At 43.6% G+C, this 24133-nt stretch overlaps 1 protein-coding gene and 1 long non-coding RNA gene across 3 annotated transcripts; one reads left to right on the forward strand and one right to left on the reverse strand.

Moving 5' to 3' along the window:
* The first annotated feature begins 23 nt into the window (after positions 1–23).
* On the forward strand, positions 24–7341 carry LOC110526235 (adhesion G-protein coupled receptor G5). 2 transcript variants are annotated; one of them, XM_021607030.2, is made up of 12 exons: positions 24–165; positions 647–710; positions 1100–1190; positions 1384–1518; positions 1772–1900; positions 2039–2093; positions 2259–2350; positions 5118–5236; positions 5479–5759; positions 5864–5963; positions 6073–6353; positions 6474–7340. In XM_021607030.2, exons 1-12 carry the CDS (start codon positions 105–107, stop codon positions 6581–6583), a joined length of 1518 nt encoding a protein of 505 aa, XP_021462705.2. In that variant the 5' UTR covers positions 24–104; the 3' UTR covers positions 6584–7340. The 2 variants fall into 2 exon arrangements, with proteins under 2 accessions (XP_021462705.2, XP_021462706.2); XM_021607031.2 differs by lacking the exon at positions 1772–1900 and having other exon boundaries at positions 6474–7341.
* A 10158-nt stretch (positions 7342–17499) lies between these two features.
* On the reverse strand, positions 17500–19868 carry LOC110524145. The gene is made up of 2 exons (XR_005052173.1): positions 18578–19868; positions 17500–18508 (listed from the first exon to the last, which is right to left on the reverse strand). It is a non-coding gene; the product is annotated as an uncharacterized LOC110524145 (long non-coding RNA).
* Between the last annotated feature and the right edge of the window lie 4265 nt (positions 19869–24133).

Genomic DNA, 24133 nt, shown 5'->3' on the forward strand with positions numbered 1-24133 from the left:
AGTAATGATATGAAACCAGGAAACAACAACACACGAGCAAAGATCAACTAACAAGACAGACCATTTGCCCATCAGCGGTCACAGACTGAAAGAGGGAGAGAGTGATGAAGACCAGTTATTTATTTATAATATTTATATGCATCCCTGCAACCCTGAGAACCAATGGTAAGCTCCTGTTTGTTTCTATGTGTCGAGCAAGTGTTAAAATGGATGGCACGTGTGGATGAGTATAGGTCGAGGTTATGTAAAGATTTTTGAACAAACATGGACATCAGTGAAAAGGGGTGGGCCAATTAATTGTATATCTGGGGTGGCCAATCCTGGCCTGGAGAACTATCATTTTCAAATAAGATACCTAATCAAGGTCTGTTAAAAAAAGATACACGATTAGTTCAACCAGGTGTGTCTCAACAGGGCTGAAAAAAAGCATGCACTCACTGTGGCTCTCGAGGACCAGGGTATGCCACCTCGGATTGACGTGGTCCCCACTGAGTTTTTGTCATCATCATTGGCTTTAGTGCCCGACAGTAGTTTTTCATCTGTTTGTTTTGATGTGTTTGTCTTGAGATGAAGCATTGGTACCTTGTATGGATTTTTGTCGTTTCCAGAGTGACATAAGGATTAACCTTGTCAATAACGTTTCCAGACAATCTTCCAAACTGTAAAGATGCTCTTCGAGATTGTCTTCGCACCGAAGTGGTGTGGACCAGGTACTCCAATAAAAGTCCTTATCCCCTATTGTAATGGGATTTTAATGTGCCACGGATATTTTTAAAAAAAAGCCAGTACCTGTTTATCCTTGTAACTACACAGTTAAACATCTCGCTAGTCCATATGGGAATGTCCATTAAGTTGACAATTTAGTCATTTAGCGCTTTCATCCAGAGCACCTTATAGTAGTGAGTGGACACATATTTGTCCTTTTACATACTTGTCCCCCGAGGGAAACAAACCCACGATCCTGACGTTGCAAGCACCATGCGCTACCAACTGAGCTATATGGGATTTGATAACCATTTGATATCCGTTCATTACATTGATTAAGTTGAATATAAGAAAAGGGGTTCAAATCATGTAAGATGATGTGTGTTTTCGGTAGGTGTTACGAGGATAGAATTGCAATATGCATTCCAATGACCAGAATGGCCATCCCAAACTTCTACAGATGGTCTGTCAACTCATCCAATCAGGTGAGATCATGAATTCATTGCTGTTGATCTCACAACCTTCTGGTTCAGCCATATATACCGGGGTGCAGCAACAAAGACTTCAGACACAGTCGAGTCTCTTGTTTATTTTTTTTATTGCTGCATATTGCAATTTTCGGTATTTCTGATGGATATGTGGCACTTAAAACTGCAATGTCCATTAATTCCACCATAGGCAGAAGAGAGCACGAATTCTGGACACAGAGTGCACATTCCTGCACATGCTCTCCAGAGAAGCAAGAGGAACGACTCTATTAGCACTGACTATGTGCAAATTACAATGGCTGTACTCAACAGCTCTCTATTCAAGGTTGGTAACTGACTCAAACAGTAGGCTATTCTTTGTTTTAGCTGAAACCAACCAATGGTAATGGACAAAATAGTACCACTATCCGGTATACAATTCAGCACTACAGTAAAACAATGAATATATTATTTAATATCATGAAGTCATTTATTGAGGAAGGGTTTTATGAAAGCGAAAGGCACATAAGACCTCTCTGAATGACGTTTGCTCGTCTGCTGCTGCTTTCTGTTGCACTTCCCTCCAATGTTACCAACAGCTTAGCCCGGTTCAAGGCTCTAGATCAGGGGAAGTCCTTGGGCAGTCTGTGCTGGCTGTGAGGGTGGGGGACCACAGTGTGAGTGACCTTGACCAGCCTGTCAGAATCGCCTTCAGAAACACAAATGTGGTGGGTGAATGGAGTCCACTTGAACGTTCAACACTTACTGGCGGAATGTGACTGTGCACCTACTGTATCTCTGAGACAAATATTAGTCTAGTCTATCCTTCAATGAACAGTGTGTGTTTTACATTGCCTTTGTTTCAGACTGAGAGAGGGACTTGTGTTTTCTGGAAGGACTCAGAAAATAAGAATGGCGAAGGTAGGGGCCATGGCTTGACTCATCTTTTAGTGGTGGAACCACTGCGGTGGACTAGCGTGTTCTTTTCCTGTGTGTGTGGACATTTGTGGGTGTGTGGGTGGGTGTTGAACTCTTGTACCTTCGCAATATGTGTGTGTGTGACTTTTGTGGCTTTTCTGTCTGCAGGGGACTGGAGCTCAGAGGGTTGTATTACCACCCTCATTCACGGAGAGTTTGTGTGCAGCTGTAACCATCTCAGCTTCTTTGCAGTGCTTGTGGTAAATACGTGATACAGTTGTTGTATAGGTCATTACTTTAGTTATTTGAATAACTCTATACAAATCATAACTGTGTAATACATGCAAAGACTGATATAGAAGTCTTCAAAACGCTCACTTTAAAGGGATAGTTCACTCAAATGACAAAATGTCATATTGGTTTCCTTACTCTATAAGCGGTCCATCGACAAGGTATGACAGAAATCCATGCTTTGGTTTGTTTACCTGGCCATCGTTACCAAATGCTAATGTTTTGGCACAAATCCAATGCAAGGCAACGATACAGATATTAGCATATTTTGCGCTTCATGTCCAAATCATCTACAAGTAACTTAATTGCGCTACGCAATCAATTGTAGATACTTTAAGATAATTTGGACATGAAGTCCAAACAATGCTAATAGGTACCATTAACTTGCATTGGAAATGTTAATTTCTTAGGGCTGAGATCCCGCTAACGGGATCGATATGACAACAGCCAGTGAAAGTGCAGGGCGCCAAAATCAAAACAACAGAAATCCCATAATTAAAATTCCTCAAACATAGAAGTACTTCACACCATTTTAAAGTTACACTTCTTGTTAATCCCACCACAGTGTCCGATTTCAAATAGGCGTTTACGGTGAAAGCACCACAAACGATTATGTTAGGTCAGAGCCAAGTCACAGAAAAACACAGCCATTTTTCCAGCCAAAGAGAGGAGTCACAAAAATCAGAAATAGAGATAGAATTTATCACTAACCTTTGATGATCTTCATCAGATGACACTCATAGGACTTCATGTTACACAATACATGTATGTTTTGTTCGATAAACTTAATTTTTATATCAAAAAACCTCAGTATACATTGGCGCGTTATGTTCAGTAGTTCCAAAAATATCCGGTGATTTTGCAGAGAGCCACATCAATTTACAGAAATTCTCATAATAAATGTTGATGACAATACAAGTGTTATGCATGGAACTTTAGGTACACTTCTCCTTAATGCAACCGCTGTGTCAGATTTCAAAAGAGCTTTACGGAAAAAGCAAACCATGTAATAATCTGAGTACGGCGCTCAGAGACCAAACAAGCCAAAAAGATATCCGCCATATTGTGCAGTCGTCAGAAGTCAGAAATAACATTATAAATATTCACTTACCTTTGATGATCTTCATCATAATGCACTCCCAGGAATCCTAATTTTAATTTTGTTAGCGCGTTTTGTAAACAAATCCAAACTCACGAAGCGCATTCACTAGGAGCTGTTCCGTTACAGTCCGTATAAACATGTGAAACGATGTATAGAATCAATCTTTAGGAAGTTTTTAACATAAATCTTCAATAATGTTCCAACCGGAGAATTCTTTTGTCTTCAGAAATTCAATGGAACGTGAGCGAACTCCCACGTGAACGAGCGTCAAGAGCTTGTGGCACTCTGCCAGACCACTGACTCAAAGAGCCCTTATGAGCCCCTCCTTTACAGTAGAAGCCTCAAACAAGTTTCTAAAGACTGTCGACCTCTAGTGGAAGCCTTAGGAAGTGCAACATGACCAATATCCCTCTGTATCTTCAATAGAGAATGAGTTGAAAAACGACCAACATCAGATTTCCCACTTCCTGGTTGGATTTTGTCTCAGGTTTTTGCCTGCCATATGAGTTCTGTTATACTCACAGACATCATTCAAACAGATTTAGAAACTTCAGAGTGTTTTCTATCCAAATATACTAATAATATGCATATATTAGCAAATGGGTCTGAGTAGCAGGCAGTTTACTCTGGGCACCTTATTCATCCAAGCTACTCAATACTCAAATCAAATCAAATCAAATTTTATTTGTCACATACACATGGTTAGCAGATGTTAATGCGAGTGTAGCGAAATGCTTGTGCTTCTAGTTCCGACAATGCAGTAATAACAAGTAATCTAACTAACAATTCCAAAACTACTGTCTTGTACACGGTGTAAGGGGATAAAGAATATGTACATAAGGATATATGAATGAGTGATGGTACAGAGCAGCATAGGCAAGATACAGTAGATGGTATCGAGTACAGTATGTACAAATGAGATGAGTATGTAAACAAAGTGGCATAGTTTAAAGTGGCTAGTGATACATGTATTACATAAGGATACAGTCGATGATATAGAGTACAGTATATACGTATGCATATGAGATGAATAATGTAGGGTAAGTAACATTATATAAGGTAGCATTGCTTAAAGTGGCTAGTGATATATTTACATCATTTCCCATCAATTCCCATTATTAAAGTGGCTGGAGTTGAGTCAGTGTCAGTGTGTTGGCAGCAGCCACTCAGTGTTAGTGGTGGCTGTTTAACAGTCTGATGGCCTTGAGATAGAAGCTGTTTTTCAGTCTCTCGGTCCCAGCTTTGATGCACCTGTACTGACCTCGCCTTCTGGATGATAGCGGGGTGAACAGGCAGTGGCTCGGGTGGTTGATGTCCTTGATGATCTTTATGGCCTTCCTGTGACATCGGGTGGTGTAGGTGTCCTGGAGGGCAGGTAGTTTGCCCCCGGTGATGCGTTGTGCAGACCTCACTACCCTCTGGAGAGCCTTACGGTTGAGGGCGGTGCAGTTGCCATACCAGGCGGTGATACAGCCCGCCAGGATGCTCTCGATTGTGCATCTGTAGAAGTTTGAATACTGCCCCCAGACATAAGAAGTTTTAACTATCACTTTAATAATTACATCATTTTTTTGTATGGTAAGTCCTAGCTGGTAACATACTCTTGATTCCTTATCCTATTTTCTCACTGACAGAACTCAAATTTGTCGGTAGACCCTGTGAATGCTGCCAACCTCGGCTACATCTCCTACATTGGTTCATCATTCTCTGTGGTTTTCACCACAGTAACCCTTGTCATGTACACTTGTCTTAGGTAAGTATTCTCTATTCATTGAAAATAAACAGAGTAGGTAAACCATTCACAATGCAGCTACACAATAGTACACATTCACAAACGTATGTGTCAAAAATATTGAGCGATAAAATAGAGGTAAGCAAGAGACCTCACTTCAGCCCTTTAATCTGTACACAGACAAAGGCAGAAATATAGCATAAATGGTATACATTATGTAAACATCTCTGTGGGCCTGAGCCTCTTCTTTTCTGTCCCCATAGGAAGGGGCATTCTGAACAGTCAATATCCATTCATGTGCAGCTGACAGGAGCGCTCCTGTTTCTACACCTCTCCTACCTCTTGAGCGAGTGGTGGGTGTGGCATGAGGCTGATGGGGCTGAGGGACATGTCTGTCTGGCCTTTGGGTTGATACTGCACTGGGCTCTCCTGTCCACCTTCACCTGGCTGGCCATTGAAGGCTTCCATCTCTACATGCTGTTAGTCCGCGTCTTCAACATCTATGTCAGGAAATACCTGCTCAAACTGAGCCTGGTTGGATGGGGTGAGATCACAAGTTCCACTCATAAGTATTTTTTTCTTTCTTTGACAGTTGAGCGATATTCTACACCATACAATGTATAGTCTAAATGCAGTCCTTGATTCCAGGCATACCCACTGCAACTGTGATGGCCTGTCGTTTCTCAGGAGTCTACGGCATACATAGCTTCTACATGACGGGGGCCAATAACGGCTCATCAACAGACATGTGAGGTTCAATTCACAGTATTTTGCCATAGGAAGCTAATATTTAAATATACTGTATGTGTAGCCATGAAAACAAGCAAAGGTTCAAATGGACTCTTGTCTAACTGCAGATGTTGGATAAGCAGTGCAACAGACAGCCCTGGAGTCGTGGTCAGCTACATCACAGTGAGTGGATACCTGGGCCTGGTCTTCCTCTTCAACACAGCCATTCTAAGTGTGGTGGTGGTGAAGCTGTGGGGGCAGAGAGGGAAGGGTAGGATGTGGAAGGACTGGGCCACGGTCCTGGGGCTCAGCTGTGTGCTAGGAGTACCATGGGGGTTGGCATTCTGCACCTACGGCCCCCTTTCTCTCCCTGGACTGTACCTCTTCAGTATATTCAACTGCTTCCAGGGTCAGTATCCTATCACACACAACCTCTCTAAGGAAAGATATATGATTGACTGCTTTAAATCTGAGTGATCGCTGAGTGATTTGTTGCTTTTCAATCCCTCCAAAATGATTACTACTACAGGTGTCTTCTTGTTCCTGTGGTTTCTTGCCCTTTCACGTAAGGGCCGCCCAGAGCACTCCTCTGTGAAAGACTCTTCCAGTCAAAAGATGATGGAGACAAACTTCAACTGATACTGTGGGACTTGCAACACATTCCAGCATACCTTTTAATAGTGTTTGCAGACCAAGTCCTGAGTATGAAACAGCGGGGAAAGTATAATTCATTTCTTCCTGGTACGGACCTCTTTTCCGGAAAAAAATGTATGGGCCTAAATATAGAATTGCATATAGAATCCCTATCAATTCAATAGCATTTATCTGGGCCTAGTGGTAAAGATTTGACATGAAACATTTCAAATGTATGACCTTTTATTATGGCATCAACAAAACATCATCATGATGTTTTAATCAGCTTGTCAAACATCGGCCCCTTTACTAGGCTACCCGAGCAACGTTTATCCACTCACAACATACTTCCAGCCCCCAAACAATGGTGAATTGAGAGAGACAGCTGTTACACAAAACACCAAAAAGTGTCATGACATTTGGCGTTTGTATTTAGGCCAGAATATATGCGTCCACTGCTGTCTGCGTGCGTCTTGGTGTCGGCCACTCATCTCTGCCGTGGCATAATTTCAGTGTTTTTGCATGACATTTTGGAGCATAGGCACCACCTGTTTTCATGTCCATTTGCAAAATGTTCATGCCTCTGCCAAGCGGTAATAATAAAAAACATTTAAAATTTCAATTATTGTGATATATTGTATTTTACCAGTACAGCAAACCCTCGCTATTTATTTTGTGGGGACACCGTACCAGACCGTACCAACTTTCAACTTTCACCCCTGGTGTAAACATGACATTTATGATAAAGTGTGACACATGGAGCAAATAGCCATTACCACACAGACTATCTACTGAATAAAATGGTGCTTGGTGTTGTGGTGTTAATCAGATAATTGAATTATTTAATGCTTTCTTATTGTTTCCTAAAAATAATCTACCAATGCTATTAGACCCATGATTCAGCCTTTTCCACAACGCGTTAATGATACATAATAGAATGTCACTTTGAACTTTAATATAATGTCATTTATTGGAAACAGGAGACAAAGGGCTGTGAGACAAAGGCTTAAGGGGCGGCAGGTAAACAAAGGGGAGGCAGGTAAACAAAGGGGCGGCAGGTAGCGGCAGGTAAACAAAGGGGCGGCAGGTAAACAAAGGGGCAGCAGGTAAACAAAGGGGCAGCAGGTAGCGGCAGGTAAACAAAGGGGCGGCAGGTAAACAAAGGGGCGGCAGGTAGTGGCAGGGAAACAAAGAGGCGGCAGGTAGCTGCAGGTAAACAAAAGGGCGGCAGGTAAACAAAGGGGCGGCAGGTAGCTGCAGGTAAACAAAGGGGCGGCAGGTAAACAAAGGGGCGGCAGGTAGCGGCAGGTAAACAAAGGGGCGGCAGGTAAACAAAGGGGCAGCAGGTAGCGGCAGGTAAACAAAGGGCGGCAGGTAGCGGCAGGTAAACAAAGGGGCGGCAGGTAACAAAGGGGCGGCAGGTAGCGGCAGGTAAACAAAGGGGAGGCAGGTAGCTGCAGGTAAACAAAGGGGCGGCAGGTAAACAAAAGGGGAGGCAGGTAAACAAAGGGGCGGCAGGTAGCGGCAGGTAAACAAAGGGGCGGCAGGTAAACAAAGGGGAGGCAGGTAGCTGCAGGTAAACAAAGGGGCGGCAGGTAGCGGCAGGTAAACAAAGGGGCGGAAGGTAGCGGCAGGGAAACAAAGGGGCGGCAGGTAGCGGCAGGTAAACAAAGGGGCGGCAGGTAAACAAAGGGGCGGCAGGTAGCGGCAGGGAAACAAAGGGGCGGCAGGTAGCTGCAGGTAAACAAAGGGGCGGCAAGTAAACAAAGGGGCGGCAGGTAGCGGCAGGTAAACAAAGGGGTAGCAGGTAAACAAAGGGGCGGCAGGTAGCGGCAGGTAAACAAAGGGGAGGCAGGTAGCTGCAGGTAAACAAAGGGGCAGCAGGTAAACAAAGGGGCGGCAGGTAGCGGCAGGTAAACAAAGGGGCGGCAGGTAGCGGCAGGTAAACAAAGGGGAGGCAGGTAGCTGCAGGTAAACAAAGGGGCAGCAGGTAAACAAAGGGGCGGCAGGTAGCGGCAGGTAAACAAAGGGGCAGCAGGTAGCTGCAGGTAAACAAAGGGGCGGCAGGTAGCGGCAGGTAAACAAAGGGGCGGCAGGTAGCTGCAGGTAAACAAAGGGGCAGCAGGTAGCTGCAGGTAAACAAAGGGGCGGCAGGTAGCGGCAGGTAAACAAAGGGGCGGCAGGTAGCTGCAGGTAAACAAAGCGGCGGCAGGTAGCTGCAGGTAAACAAAGGGGCGGCAGGTAGCTGCAGGTAAACAAAGGGGCAGCAGGTAGCTGCAGGTAAACAAAGGGGCGGCAGGTAGCTGCAGGTAAACAAAGGGGCGGAAGGTAGCGGCAGCTAAACAAAGGGACGGCAGGTAGCGGCAGGTAAACAAAGGGGAGGCAGGTAGCTGCAGGTAAACAAAGGGGCGGCAGGTAGCGGCAGGTAAACAAAGGGGCGGCAGGTAGCAAAGGGGTTCGTTTGTTGGGCCAGGAACTTAAAGGTTGCTAGATTGAGTCCCTGAGCTGACAAGGTAGAAATCTGTCGTTCTGCCCCTGAACAAGGCAAGGTGGCTTGTTCCTAGGCCGTCATTGTAATTAAGAATTAGTTCTTAACTGACTTGCCTAGTTAAATAAATAAATAATATCCTAGACGCATGAAAAGGGGAATGTATGTGGAGGGTATGGGTCAACAGAAGATGAACAGCAGAATATAGATGTTGTGGTGGCAGTTAGAGGACGTCCTCCGGAAGTTGTCACAATTACTGTGTAAGTCTATGGAAGGGGGTGAGAACCATGAGCCTCCCAGGTTTTGTATTGAAGTCAGTGTACCCAGAGGACAGGCTACTGTAGACCTTCATTGCAAAACAATATGTTTTAATCAACTATTTGGTGACGTATATTTAGTATAGTTTTATTGAAATAAGATAACTTTTTAAATGGGGGGAGGGGGGTGTTGGAACTGAGCACTGAAGCAGGCAGCGGAGTCACTTGAGTGAGGGGAGACAGAACAGCATGCTTGCACGTTGTGACAACTTTTTACCAGTTGTTGGTAGGCTATGTAAATTGTCATTATGGAGACACATATTTCCAACTCTTTTTCCATAAAACATAGGCTAACATGCTAGAACTGACACGCACCAAGACATAACCGGAGACAACAGGAAAACGACTTTAGGCGCTCTAGAGTGCATGAGATAAATTCGCTCTGAGGTAGTTTAAACAGCATTCTGATGTGGACTACTTATAGAAAAAAGGGTCTTACGCATGCTCAGGTCTTGGGTCTCGAGCGCAGCACGAGTGAAATCTTTAAATGGAAGTTATAGAACTCCCTAGCATGCATCCATTCCAGGAAAAAGTCCACAATGAAACTGATATTAAATGTAGAGAATGATACATTTGCATCTTCAGGCTACTGAAGCCTACCATGTTATACAATAAATATGTTGAAATGACGATATCACTGGAGTCATTGCAAATCAATTTGTGCCACTTGTGTAGCCTACCTGGAGCTGACAAATGGATTTAATCAGTGGTGGAAAAAGTAGGTTCCCCAATTGTCATACTTGAGTAAAAGTAAAGACACCTTAATAGAAAATGACTAAAGTAAAAGTGAAAGTTATCCAGTAAAATACTACTACAGTAAAAGTTTGAAAGTATTTTATATTATAATATTTTTTATTTATTTAACTAGGCAAGTCAGTTAAGAACAAATTCTTATTTACAATGACGGCCTACCCAGGCATAGCCCGGATGAAGCTGGGCCGAATGAATGCTGCCCTATGGGACTCAAAATCACAGCTGGATGTGATACAGCCTGGATTTGAACCAGGGACTGTAGTGACACCTCTTGAACTGAGATGCAGTGCCTTAAACCGCTGCGCTACTCGGGAGCCCTAAATCATAAATATACTTAAGTGTCAAAAGTAAATGTAATTGCTAAAATATACTTAAGTGTCACGCCCTGATCTGTTTCACCTGTCCTTGTGCTTGTCTCCACCCTCTCCAAGTGTCACTTATTTTCCCTGGTGTATTTATTCCTGTGTTTTCTGTCTCTCTGTGCCAGTTCGTTTTGTTTGTCAAGTCAACCAGCGTTTTGTTTCTCAGCTCCTGCTTTCCCAGTCTGTCTTTTCTTGCCCTCCTGGTTTTGACCCTTGCCTGTTCTGACTTTGAGCCCGCCTGCCTGACCTCAAGTCTGCCTATCGTCTTGTACCATTTGGACTCTGACCTGGTTTTCTGAACCCCTGCCTGTCCTGACCTCGAGCCTGCCTATAGCCTGGTACTGGACTCTAACCTGGTTTATGAACTCTCGCCTGTACCCGACCTGCCTTTTGTCTACGCCTTTTGTCATAATAAATATCGGAGCTCAACCATCTGCCGCATGTGTCTGCATTTGGGTCTCTTAAACAACTTCTTATGGCTGCAGGGGCAGTATTGAGTAGCTTGGATGAAAGGTGCCCAAAGTCAACGGCCTGCTCCTCAGTCCCAGTTGCTAATATATGCATATTATTAGTAGTATCGGATAGAAAACACTCTGAGGTTTCAAAAACTGTTTGAATGATGTCTGTGAGTATAACAGAACTCCTATGGCAGACCTGAGAAGATATCCAAACAGGAAGTGGAAAATCTGAGGTTGGTCGATTTTCAACCCAGACCCTATTGAATACACAGTGGGATATGGATAAAGTTGCACTTCCCAGGGCTTCCACGAGATGTCAACCGTCTTTGGAAACGTGAATGAGGCTTCTACTTTGTTGTGGAGCCGGATGGGAGCTCTTTGAGTAAGTGGTCTGGCAGAGAGCCAGGTCCTGGTCACACGCATTTCACATGATAGCGACCTGGTTTCCATGGCTTCTCTACAGACATAGGAATTCTCCGGTTGGAACTTTATTGAAGATTTATGATAACAACATCCTAAAGATTGATTCTATATTTAGTTTGACAAGTTTCCTCGACCTGTAATATAACTTTTTGATGTTTTTGTCCGACGTTTGGATGGACCTGCAAGAGCGTTTGGATTTGTGTACTAAACGTGCTAACAAAAGTAGCTACTTGGACATAAATAATAGACATTATCGAACAAATCAAGCATTTATTGTGGAACTAGGATTCCTGGGAGTGCATTCTGATGAAGATCGTCAAAGGTAAGGGAATATTTATAATGTGATTTCTGATTTCTGTTGACTCCAACATGGCGGATAATTGTATTTATTTTCTGAGCACCGTACTCAGATTATTGCATGGTTTGCATTTTTTTTTAAAAATCTGACACAGCGGTTGCATTAAGAAGAGGTATATCTATATTTACATGTCTAACAATTGTATTTATCAACATTTATAATGAGTATTTCTGTAAAATGATGTGGCTCTCTGCAATATCACCGGATGTTTTTGGAACTAGTGAACGTAACGCGCCAATGTATACTGAGATTTTTTTATATAAATATGAACATTATCAAACAAAACATACATGTATTGTGTAACATGAAGTCCTATGAGTGTCATCTGATGAAGATCATCAAAGTGTAGTGATTAATTCTATCTCTATTTCTGCTTTTTGTGACTCCTCTCTTTGGCTGGAAAAATGGCTGGGTTTTTCTGTGAGTTGGTGGTCACCTAACATAATCGTTTGTGGTGCGTTCGCTGTAAAGCTTATTTGAAATCGGACACTGTTGTGGGATTAACAACAATATTACCTTTAAAACTGTATAAAATACATGTATGTTTGAGGAATTTTAATTATGAGATTTCTGTTGTTTTGAATTTGGCGCCCTGCACTTTCACTGGCTGTTGTCATCCCGCCAGATCAGAGGCAATAGGGATGACCAGGGATGTTCTCTTGATTAGTGCGTGAATTGGACCATGTTCCTGTCCTGCTAAGCTTTCAAAATGTAATGAGTACTTTAGGGTGTCAGGTAAAATTTATGGAGTAAAAAGTACATTATTTTCTTTAGGAATGTAGTAAAAGTTGTCAAAAATATAAATAGTAAAGTACAGATCCCCCCCCAAAAAAACGACTTAAGTAGTACTTAAGTAGTACAAAGTATGATTACAATCATAAACCCAGATTTTAGTCAGTAAAGTGTTAATAATGGGATATGTAGGAGGGTGAGCCGGTCAAGGATCGATTCAGACAAGGTGGTCTATTGTATGACAAGTGACAGTTTAATTATGAGTAAAGATATCTGGTACAACGTATACGGGCCCATTTCATTCGGTTCTTAAGGAACCAGCAGAAAAGAGCGCAGATAACAGAGTGCACATGTCTCATATACAGAACAGAAAGTAGGTTGATTCTAGAAGATCGGGTCTTCGGGTTGGTTCAGGCTGAGGTGTAGTCTTCTTGGATTGGCCCTGTTGGGCCGTCCGTCATCCCTCTGAGTCTTGTTCTTTGTCACACAATGTTCAGCTAAAAAGGAGATTAGGTGTGTGCGCTGGTTTCTGCAAGTCAAGGCTGTCTCTTCCTCCCAATGTGTGGGTGTATGTCTTATCTGTGTGTCCTCGGCAGTTAGTGTGTGTAATGTGTGTGTGCTGTGTGTGTGGGTGTGGGAGCTATCCTGTATGGGACCTAACATGTTTTACTGTGAAAATACGTTGTCTCAGTTATAGCAATGTAATAGCAGTAGGCTGGTCACCTGCATAAGAAATAGCACTTCCTTACAAATCCCTCTCTTCACGTCTCCCCAGAGACGTGACACAACCTAACTAGATCCAGACACAAAAAGAAAACTTTTCCCAGAAGGAAAAGTTTTGTGATTCCCTCTCTTCACATCTCCTAAGAGATGTGACATAAACTAGGCTAACAATTACAAAGTTGAAAATACCTTCATGTTCTCCATTCGATCCCACTATGTACTAGATTGGCTACCAGCCACCTAGGAACTTGCAACCCTCATGTCAAAAGAGAACAACAGCTCATTGAAAAACAGAACAAAAGAAAATGATGTGAAATTTAAGCCCCCCTTTTTGACACCCACTAGGGTGTCACTCATTATCCCTTATTTCAGCAGTCATAGCATTTCATGAAAAGAAAAAAACAAAACCTAGTTGGCACTCTCAACCTCATCCTCAAATTCGGGCAGGTCATTAGCAAGCAGAGGAAACATCTGGGAAAGGGGGGAAGGGTCAATAGCTCTAGAGATAACCCTAGTGGTAAGGGAACGGATACATGGAATGCAACAGCATCCACAGAGAACCAAAATGGCCGCGAACACCGAAATGGAGACCAAAATGGAGGAGACCAGGGTTTTATATTTACCAAAGGCACTCATCCAGGAGTCCCACATTGAGGTATCAATCCCAGAATGAGATTTCATTTTACCATTAAGAGTCCTCAAACCTTCTAGGGCTATGGTCAAGCTACCATCGGAGGCTGTGTTATTAGGGATGAAAGTACAACACTGTTCACCAAACATAGTGCAAGCTCCACCTTTCTCTGCCGGTAGCATATCCACTGCAATGCGATTCTGGAATGTATTCTATCCACATTTTTATTAACAGTGCACCACCAACAAATGGAGGACTCAAACCCAGCTGCCACCTGATCCACCAACTTGTACTCGTCAGGAACTCCCCTTGGGACTCCAATGGCGTCTATGTACGTCGGATCACCACTAGATGGGGTGGTGGCACGCCTGGAACGTCCCCTGGATATTCAGGGTTCACCCTCTGGACCCTAAGGATGAGGTCTCCAGCCTCTGTAGGGTAGATAGAAACAGGCAAAAGGAGAGTAACAAGTGCACAGCTTCCAGTAGTATTGGAGGGTAATTTATCAAACAGGACAGTGTTGCCACACCACCACCTCACATCTGCTCTGGATATTGGACTGAAACTCCCAACAATGTTGATTGTATCCAGACACCAATTCCCAGGAACCTGTCCCACATTAGTACCGCCTCCCGTCATTTTGACACAGGTGAAATGTGCCCTGGCAACCTTGTTGGAAAACAATGGTTTCCTAGCAGTAGATTTAGTCATGGGATAGACAGCATCCCAGGCAGAGCAATTACAACTGGGGTTATCCGTAGTCATTAATGGGATTAAACATGTTAGAGTCACATCTGTAACAGACTTCTTAAAACACGGTATGATGCAAGCAGCACAACACATCAATAATAAAAATACAAGAATTAGGGTCAGAAATCCAGTAACCACCATACCAGTGTACTTACCAAACCAGGCTCCCAACCAAAAGAACAGTCCAGACTCCTCCACCCCCGCCATGGTCCTCATCTCAGCAGATAGTGCACCAAGCCCATTAAAGGCCTTAGCTATACCACCATCTGGAGTGGTGTTATTAGGAATATACGTGCAACATTGTTCACCGAACATCTTGCAGACTGTCTGGCAACCCTAGATGTGGCCTCAAGCTGTTCAGACAGACCAGTGAGTGCATCACGGGGGTAATTCACAAAACGCTGTTGATTATAGTAGATATAACTGATCCATGCAGTCTGTCTAGCATCCACTATGGCTGGACCTATAATAGGTAGTAAGTGCCAGAGTCCATCATTCCTACCCAAGGCCTGAAACTCATGAGGAACCCCCATTGGCACTCTCAACAGGTTAGTGTGTATGTCAACTACATCCTCTGTCCATGGAGCACTACATCTATGTCTCCCATGGGATGGAATGTTTTCAGGTCCCCTGGATACAGAACCCAACAGCTGTTCAGAAGTAACATCAACAATGGTCAGTGGAATTATCAAACTGGTCAGAGCATACATACCTTGCCAGTCTCCTCTAAGAATGGGTCTCAGTACTCTTTTGGGTCCACATATCCACCACACATCAGCCAGACCACTAGTTTGGTTTAGGCCTGTAACTGGCCAAGTGGCATAAATGGTTATGTTACTGCTGCAATCAGCTTCAGGCAATCTCCCATAGTCCATGCCATTACCTGTACCCGTGATGCAACTGTAATTGCCCCCATATGCCTTAACACCCCAAGGGGCCCAGTGAGGAGGTACTGTAGGAAACACAAGGCTCAAAGAGGAACAGAGGGTTGAATTGGGCTGAACCTGGTAAAAACCTCTCAGAATACACAACCACCCCTCTCCTTCTCCTATAGCAAATGGGTGTGTAGCCAGAACAAGTCTAGCATGACTACAAATAGTGCAGTCCTTTCTTCTCAGGGTTTTAGCTGTGTACCTCATATAAGACAGCCACAAATTGTCCCTACCATCAAACCCAGTCTCAGTGCCTAATTGATCAATAGCTGTGTAGTCTCTAACATTAATTACCTGAATAGGATTTTTTAACACAGTGGTGGTAGGTGGCAGGTTCGGTCCAGGGGTGGTAGAGGAGTGTGTCTGGCCCTGGTTCGTCTGGGACCTCTGGTTTTGGCAGCTCCCTAATAGAAAACACACCCATCGTGTCTGTCCCGGTCCTTTGTAGTCCGAGGGTGTAAGTGCCTGCATCAGAGAGCTTAATAGTTTTGATGGTTAGTAGGATTTCATCACCTTTACAAAGTTCAACAGTGCTCCCAGGTTTTCCCCATATGATGGAAAACCTATCCACCTTTGTGGGATCCCCTATGCTATAAGAATACCCTCTTCTCCAATCCTAGAATTGTCCCAAGTTGGTTATCATGTAATCCCCATATGGACACCCTCCCCCATTACACAGGTACACTGACACTCCTGTAAAGCCCCACCCTCTCCCAGAGAACACATCACTAGCAAGAGCCAGACACATCTTCACTTCTATGAACAAAAACAGGGGTGACAGGACAGGGAGGGTTACTTCATTCGAGAGATGGCCCCCGGAATTCTGTTAATTCCAGTTCTCCTCTCGAACACTGTTTTTTGTTCGACAGTGTCATGTGTCCTACCCTCCCCCGTGCGATATGAATCCGGGTAGCTCTTTCAGCTAGCTGTCACCAGGAGTCCTTGTATGGTCCCCCCAACAAGCCTCTGGGACTGGATTGAGTGACTTCACCTGTAGTTCACCTGTAATGCATAAAATCCTGGACATACAGGCTTGGTTAACAAACAGTTTCTCATATGTTTTATCTGATTATATATTTAGTTTCTTATCCAATAGGCCCCATCCTATCCTAGACCACAATTTACCCATCCCCCTTTTGATACCTGGCTCTGCCCAGGTAACAACCTTACCTACTCTAAATAATGACTTAGGTAAGATTAGTATATTATCCTTCTGTTCTGACATTATCATGTAGGAGCGCCCCTTTCATTTTCCACATGTCCAATTCTCCCTTTTGTCTCCACTCAGTAACTGTTATCTACACATTCTGTTATCTTTGCTCGTCCTGGCTCCCTTTTAAAACTTATCCTCTCTGCTCTCCAACCTTCAAGGTCTCTGCAGTGCAGGGGAGGGCTCTTCTGTCTGCCTTTTCCCCTTATCTGTCTGTAGCTCGTTTTCTCATGTTTCCAAATTTGAACTAAATGTCTCACTGTTTGGCTTTATCTAAACTCATAGATTTTTTTTTTTAGAAAAACATGTCTATGGTGGCACTTTCTAAAGTCCTTATATAGGTTAATTAAACCCCACTATAATTAATTTACCTTAAAAAATAAAAACAAAAACAAGCCGTATTACCCATGACCACAAATTAAATATTCAAATGGCACCCCCTATACACAGGTGTTAAAACCAAACACAAATATCTCAATTTCTTCCCTGCCCTGTTGGCTCAAAATATGTCCCAAATACTTAACATGAGTCTACCATAAATAAAACTTATCCTAGCTAAATTTTCACACCACGTTCATCAGAGAAAATATATTGACACTATAATGTAAATTTCACTGCCTTTTTGTATTAAATTACCTTAATATCAGTATTACAAATTACCCTAGATTCTCCATCCAAATTGCTTTCCAATGAGGCTGATCAGACCACAAAGGAAAGTTACAATGGAGGTCATAAGTCATACCACCTTCCCTGTGTTTGATTACCAATTTCAAACCAGTTGTAACTTTAGTTAACGTCAACCTGCTCCGCCACAGGAGTGCCATCTGATGCACTGTCCAGCTAGACCAGTCAGGACCAGTCTCTGCCACTAAATTCTTCCACGTCCATTTATTATACCCCCCTTCTGTCATGTACCACACTGATCTAGACCAACTGATTGCATGAGTACCATAACCGCCACCTGGGCTTCCAATAACACCCCAGGTAAGTATAACAGTGGTAGTAGCGTTAGGCGGGATACACAGAGTAGCTGACCTAATCAATTCTGCAGTACACTCAAAGTCATTATTCTGAACTTGACGTTTAGACAGAACATGCGTATCCGAGAATATTGAAGCATTGGTGATGTTTAGCTGGGTAGTCTGTTCCTGGTCAGTGATTATACGCTGGGCTGCCCATATCATTACTCCCAATGTCAAAACAACATTGACTATAATTAGGACAAACAATGGGCCAGAACAACCCAGTCTTTCCCATGGTCTCCTAGCCCTTCTAGCCCATGGTGCTACTCTAGTGTCCCTATCATCTGAGGATGGGAGTCTCCTCCACATGATCAGACGGGAGGGATGTCAGAATTTGAATTCGAATTGGATGTGAGTAAATCACTTCTTACTTCAGCCAGAGTTCTGGCAGGGGTTGGGGCTGGTGTACAATGTGTCAGGTGGTGCCAAGGTGCGCCTAATTTACCTTTGACCTGGACTGAGTGTGAAGTAACCTCCTTCACTTCGTACGGTCCAGTCCACCTGGGATCAGCCCACTTTCTCTTGTGGACCTTGATCCTTACCCAGTCCCCAACTTTTACCCTTGGTTGTTCCGGGACGTCAGTCAGCTCCCTCTCTGCGACACGGTGTATCTGTTTGGAGAGAGCTGCAGACAATTCCGTCAATTTCTTCACATAGTCAGACATCCCTATTTGGTGCACATCAAGAGGGGGCATATGACCTCCCTCTCTTGGTGGCCCTGGCATTACTCTACCTGTCATTATTTCATGGGGTGAAAGATGTGTCCCTGCACCTGGTGAGGACCTCATGGCCATCAGTGCCAGGGGCAGGGCTTCCACCCAGGTCAATTTGGTCCCTGCACACACTTTAGCTATCTTAGCTTTCAGATTTTGATTACAGCGTTCCACAAGGCCCTGCGATTGCGGCCTATACACAGAGCCAAACTTGTGTGTAATGCCAAACCTCTCCTCCACCTGTCTTAGGTGCTGATTTGACGTGTTTTTTTTTAGAAATATTTTGTACACTCTTTGGATATACTTAGCCCGTCACTGGCTCGTGCCAGTGATGTATTCTTAGGAGACACTATTACTCGTACTCTGTCTTAACTCAGAGCCTCTCCGTCATATATCCAGAATTTTAAACAATAATGTTTTAATGATTAAACACGAGCCACCAATTCAGGAAATGATTATCAACATAAACTATGTTTTAACAATTTGGATAATAGATTTTTTTTTTTTTTTTTGAATTTAGGAAATACTTTGCTCACAATAATTTTAAATAATGGTAATAATATCAGGGACTTGTGAAACGCCGTTTACATTTAGTCTATAGTCAACACACAAATATTATTACATGGACATAGTTTTAAACACAATTGTTCAATTAGAACATCTTATTCTATGACATCACACATTAGTACATTTATCACATTCATTCTGGCCACAACACAAAGCGGACTTTTCAGTCCAACATATCTTAATCATACATTAATCTATTGTAGACACCTCACCGGACACTACCAGCTATTGGATTTTAACCTCACCGGACACTACCGGCTATTGGTTCTATCTAAAACACTAATTGGATTTATCTTTTGCAGATGAATGATCGAATCATACTCAGATGTTAATGATAAAACTGATCACGCCCTTTTTCAGACGCCCGAACGAATATCACTTATACATAGAATATAATCCTGGTCACATCAATACTCAATAATAGACCACCTTACCAGACACAGCTGGACCGGTCACTAGCCGGACTATCGGTGAAAATCTATCCTAGACTATATTATTTATTCCTTACTGGTGTCTGCCACCAGACCGTTCACAGCCGGACTATCAGAATATTCTATTAATATTAGGTCTACTACTAAATATCCCTTACCGGTGTCTGCCACCGGACCGTTCTCATGCCGGACTATCAGAATATTCTAACTACTACTCATCCCTTACCGGTGTCTGCCACCGGACCGTTCTCATGCCGGACTATCGGGATATTCTAATTACCACATATGTTTACTTCACTGTCAATTTCAAGTCCATTATTTATATAAAATTTACACAAAAATTCTTACCCACACTCGGTACTACTGATCGTAATTTGGTATGACTATTCGACAATATGCAAAGTTTCATAAAACAGGTTTTGCTTACCTTATTTTGTGGTCGACCAGAGATCAGTTTCCCGAGTTGAGCAGAATTGTTGTCCACCCCCGAATGGTTTTCACCTGTCCTCCGGGAACCGTCCTTTCACCAACTCGCCCCCTCACACCCACATCAACCACTCTGGACTGGGTCGTTAGTAAACCATCCCTCTGCTACCAAGTTTCTGTTAATAATGGGATATGTAGGAGGGTGAGCCGGTCAAGGATCGATTCAGACAAGGTGGTCTATTGTATGACAAGTGACAGTTTAATTATGAGTAAAGATATCTGGTACAACGTATACGGGCCCATTTCATTCGGTTCTTAAGGAACCAGCAGAAAAGAGCGCAGATAACAGAGTGCACATGTCTCATATACAGAACAGAAAGTAGGTTGATTCTAGAAGATCGGGTCTTCGGGTTGGTTCAGGCTGAGGTGTAGTCTTCTTGGATTGGCCCTGTTGGGCCGTCCGTCATCCCTCTGAGTCTTGTTCTTTGTCACACAATGTTCAGCTAAAAAGGAGATTAGGTGTGTGCGCTGGTTTCTGCAAGTCAAGGCTGTCTCTTCCTCCCAATGTGTGGGTGTATGTCTTATCTGTGTGTCCTCGGCAGTTAGTGTGTGTAATGTGTGTGTGCTGTGTGTGTGGGTGTGGGAGCTATCCTGTATGGGACCTAACATGTTTTACTGTGAAAATACGTTGTCTCAGTTATAGCAATGTAATAGCAGTAGGCTGGTCACCTGCATAAGAAATAGCACTTCCTTACAAAAGCCTATGCCCATTGAAATGATAAGGCAATCTCGCAAAGAAGCCATTTGTAATGGTTTGTAGTCTTAACGTCTGGCACATAACGGCACAATTGCCAGAAAATAGTCTAACATTCGTTTAATAAGGGCAAATGACATTTTCTCTTGCGACATTTTCAAATTCCTTTATTATTCACATTAGGTCATAATTATTATTTTGATGGAAAACCTCATTTTGCTTCTTATGTCGTTAGAAGTTAAGTCGATATTCCTTTTTAATTCGATTGATAATGTTATTGAAAAAGTTTATTTGGCTAAATGTGGCAACTCCTCTCTTGCTGTGAAAAACTATTTGGGGCTAGTTTTCAGGCCTTGTGTGCGGGTTTTGAGTAGTCATTGAGGCTAGAAATGTAGCTAGACCAGGCAACCCTGCCTCCTGGAAGATCTTCTGACGTCCTTTCCCGAGAAGGAAGGAAAGATGGCGGAAGTGTTCAAAACAAAGAGCGCGTCGCGCAATGTTGAATGTTCTGAATGGACAGCAGTAGTATCGAAAACTGGAACAAAAAGGAAATTGTCTAAAATTGTAGTGGAGGATATGTGTATGAATGATAATGAATCGCTCCTTGTTGGGATGCTTTTGTTGAGTAAGGATGCATATGTGGGAGACCTGTTTGAGGTGTTTAAAACGGTGAAGTATGAGCTGGAAAAAGTGGAGTCTGTCAGCGTGACCAGGAGTGGTCTTATTTTGATGAATTGCATGTCTGAAGAACAGAGGAAGGTTGCAGTGAGCCACAAAAGAATCCGGACAACAGAAGTTTTGAACTTTGGAGTAGAGCACCCGTCAAAGGAGTTATCTCAGGGGTGACGAATAATGTTCAGGTTGAATACCTGAAGATAATTCCTGGTGTGGTTGGTGCCCGGCATCTGACCCTTTATTTTTCGAAAAATAGAAAATACCTACGTATGTGAAGCTTGGTTATGTAAGATACGTCGTAAGAGCTTTCATCCCCAAACCATTGCAGTGTAAGAATTGTAAAGTATTTGGCCATGTTTCAAGTGTGTGCAGACAGACAGAGTATACTGAAGAACGGTGTGTAGAAGAACGACGGTGTTGCACTTCAAATCAAATCAAATTTTATTTGTCACATACACATGGTTAGCAGATGTTAATGCGAGTGTAGCGAAATGCTTGTGCTTCTAGTTCCGACAATGCAGTAATAACCAACAAGTAATCTAACTAACAATTCCAAAACTACTGTCTTATACACAGTGTAAGGGGATAAAGAATATGTACAAAAAGATATATGGATGAGTGATGGTACAGAGCAGCATAGGCAAGATACAGTAGATGGTATCGAGTACAGTATATACATATGAGATGAGTATGTAAACAAAGTGGCATAGTTAAAGTGGCTAGTGATACATGTATTACGTAAGGATGCAGTAGATGATATAGAGTACAGTATATACGTATACATATGAGATTAATAATGTAGGGTATGTAAACATTATATTAGGTAGCATTGTTTAAAGTGGCTAGTGATATATTTGACATCATTTCTCATCAATTCCCATTATTAAAGTGGCTGGAGTTGAGTCAGTGTGTTGGCAGCAGCCACTCAATGCCTTCTGGATGATAGCGGGGTGAACAGGCAGTGGCTCGGGTGGTTGTTGTCCTTGATGATCTTTATGGCCTTCCTGTAACATCGGGTGGTGTAGGTGTCCTGGAGGGCAGGTAGTTTGCCCCCGGTGATGCGTTGTGCAGACCTCACTACCCTCTGGAGAGCCTTACGGTTGTGGGCGGAGCAGTTGCCGTACCAGGCGGTGATACAGCCCACCAGGATGCTCTCGATTGTGCATCTGTAGAAGTTTGTGAGTGCTTTTGGTGACAAGCCGAATTTCTTCAGCCTCCTGAGGTTGAAGAGGCGCTGCTGCGCCTTCTTCACGATGCTGTCTGTGTGAGTGGACCAATTCAGTTTGTCTGTGATGTGTATGCCGAGGAACTTAAAACTTACTACCCTCTCCACTACTGTTCCATCGATGTGGATAGGGGGGTGTTCCCTCTGCTGTTTCCTGAAGTCCACAATCATCTCCTTAGTTTTGTTGACGTTGAGTGTGAGGTTATTTTCCTGACACCACACTCCGAGGGCCCTCACCTCCTCCCTGTAGGCCGTCTCGTCGTTGTTGGTAATCAAGCCTACCACTGTTGTGTCGTCCGCAAACTTGATGATTGAGTTGGAGGCGTGCGTGGCCACGCAGTCGTGGGTGAACAGGGAGTACAGGAGAGGGCTCAGAACGCACCCTTGTGGGGCCCCAGTGTTGAGGATTAGCGGGGTGGAGATGTTGTTGCCTACCCTCACCACCTGGGGGCGGCCCGTCAGATAGTCCAGTACCCAGTTGCACAGGGCGGGGTCGAGACCCTGGGTCTCGAGCTTGATGACGAGCTTGGAGGGTACTATGGTGTTGAATGCCGAGCTGTAGTCGATGAACAGCATTCTCACATAGGTATTCCTCTTGTCCAGATGGGTTAGGGCAGTGTGCAGTGTGGTTGAGATTGCATCGTCTGTGGACCTATTTGGGCGGTAAGCAAATTGGAGTGGGTCTAGGGTGTCAGGTAGGGTGGAGGTGATATGGTCCTTGACTAGTCTCTCAAAGCACTTCATGATGACGGAAGTGAGTGCTACGGAGCGGTAGTCGTTTAGCTCAGTTACCTTAGCTTTCTTGGGAACAGGAACAATGGTGGCCCTCTTGAAGCATGTGGTAGGGATCATGATCCCGAGTTCCTGGAGTGCCCTGTAAGGTTGAATTGAGGTGGCAAAAGTTTGAGCGGTCAATCGAATCTCCTATGCGAAGGTGATTAAAATAATTGAGAAAACTTTCGCAAGGCACTGTAGCTACTGACAAAGAAGAACATCAACACAAAGCAGCTGCTTTACAAGTGGGATGCACTGTTGAGCTCTACATCCCGAGGGGTTCATGTTGATTGTACAGAGATTGTGACAGCCAGTAAAATGGCGTCCCTTGAAAGGGCAAGAACAAGAAGTGTGTCAGGAGAAGTGGAGTATTATCATAAGGAGACGGATACTTGGAATACGGAGAAGGAATTAAGGGAAAAAGAGAGGCAGAGGAGGACGAAGAGAGAGAAGGAGGAAGAGGGTGAGCTTGAGTCTGTTAAAAATGGCAGAAAAAAAGAGAGATTGTTTGTTAAAGAAGAATGGGAGAGGTGTAAGCAGATTGAGCTTTACAGATTTGAGTATTTGTGCTGAATGCATTACATTGTTACAGGTGTCAAACTTATGGGCATGTGGCAGTAGTGTGTAGGAGGGAGGTTCCTAGGTGTGAGAAGTGTGCAGGAGGGCATGAGACAAAGGAATGTGTAACATTGGGGAAATTAGTTATATGTGTTAATTGTAGGGGTGCCCATGGGGCTGGGGTTCAGAAATATCCTGTGCGAGAGAGGCAGTTTGAGGTTTCCAGGGTTAGAGTAGTGCAGAAGTTGTGGTACGCTGAGGCGGTGAAGAAAGT

The sequence above is a fragment of the Oncorhynchus mykiss genome, chromosome 6 (assembly GCF_013265735.2).
Source record: "Oncorhynchus mykiss isolate Arlee chromosome 6, USDA_OmykA_1.1, whole genome shotgun sequence".
In the NCBI taxonomy this organism is placed as follows: Eukaryota; Metazoa; Chordata; class Actinopteri; order Salmoniformes; family Salmonidae; genus Oncorhynchus; species Oncorhynchus mykiss.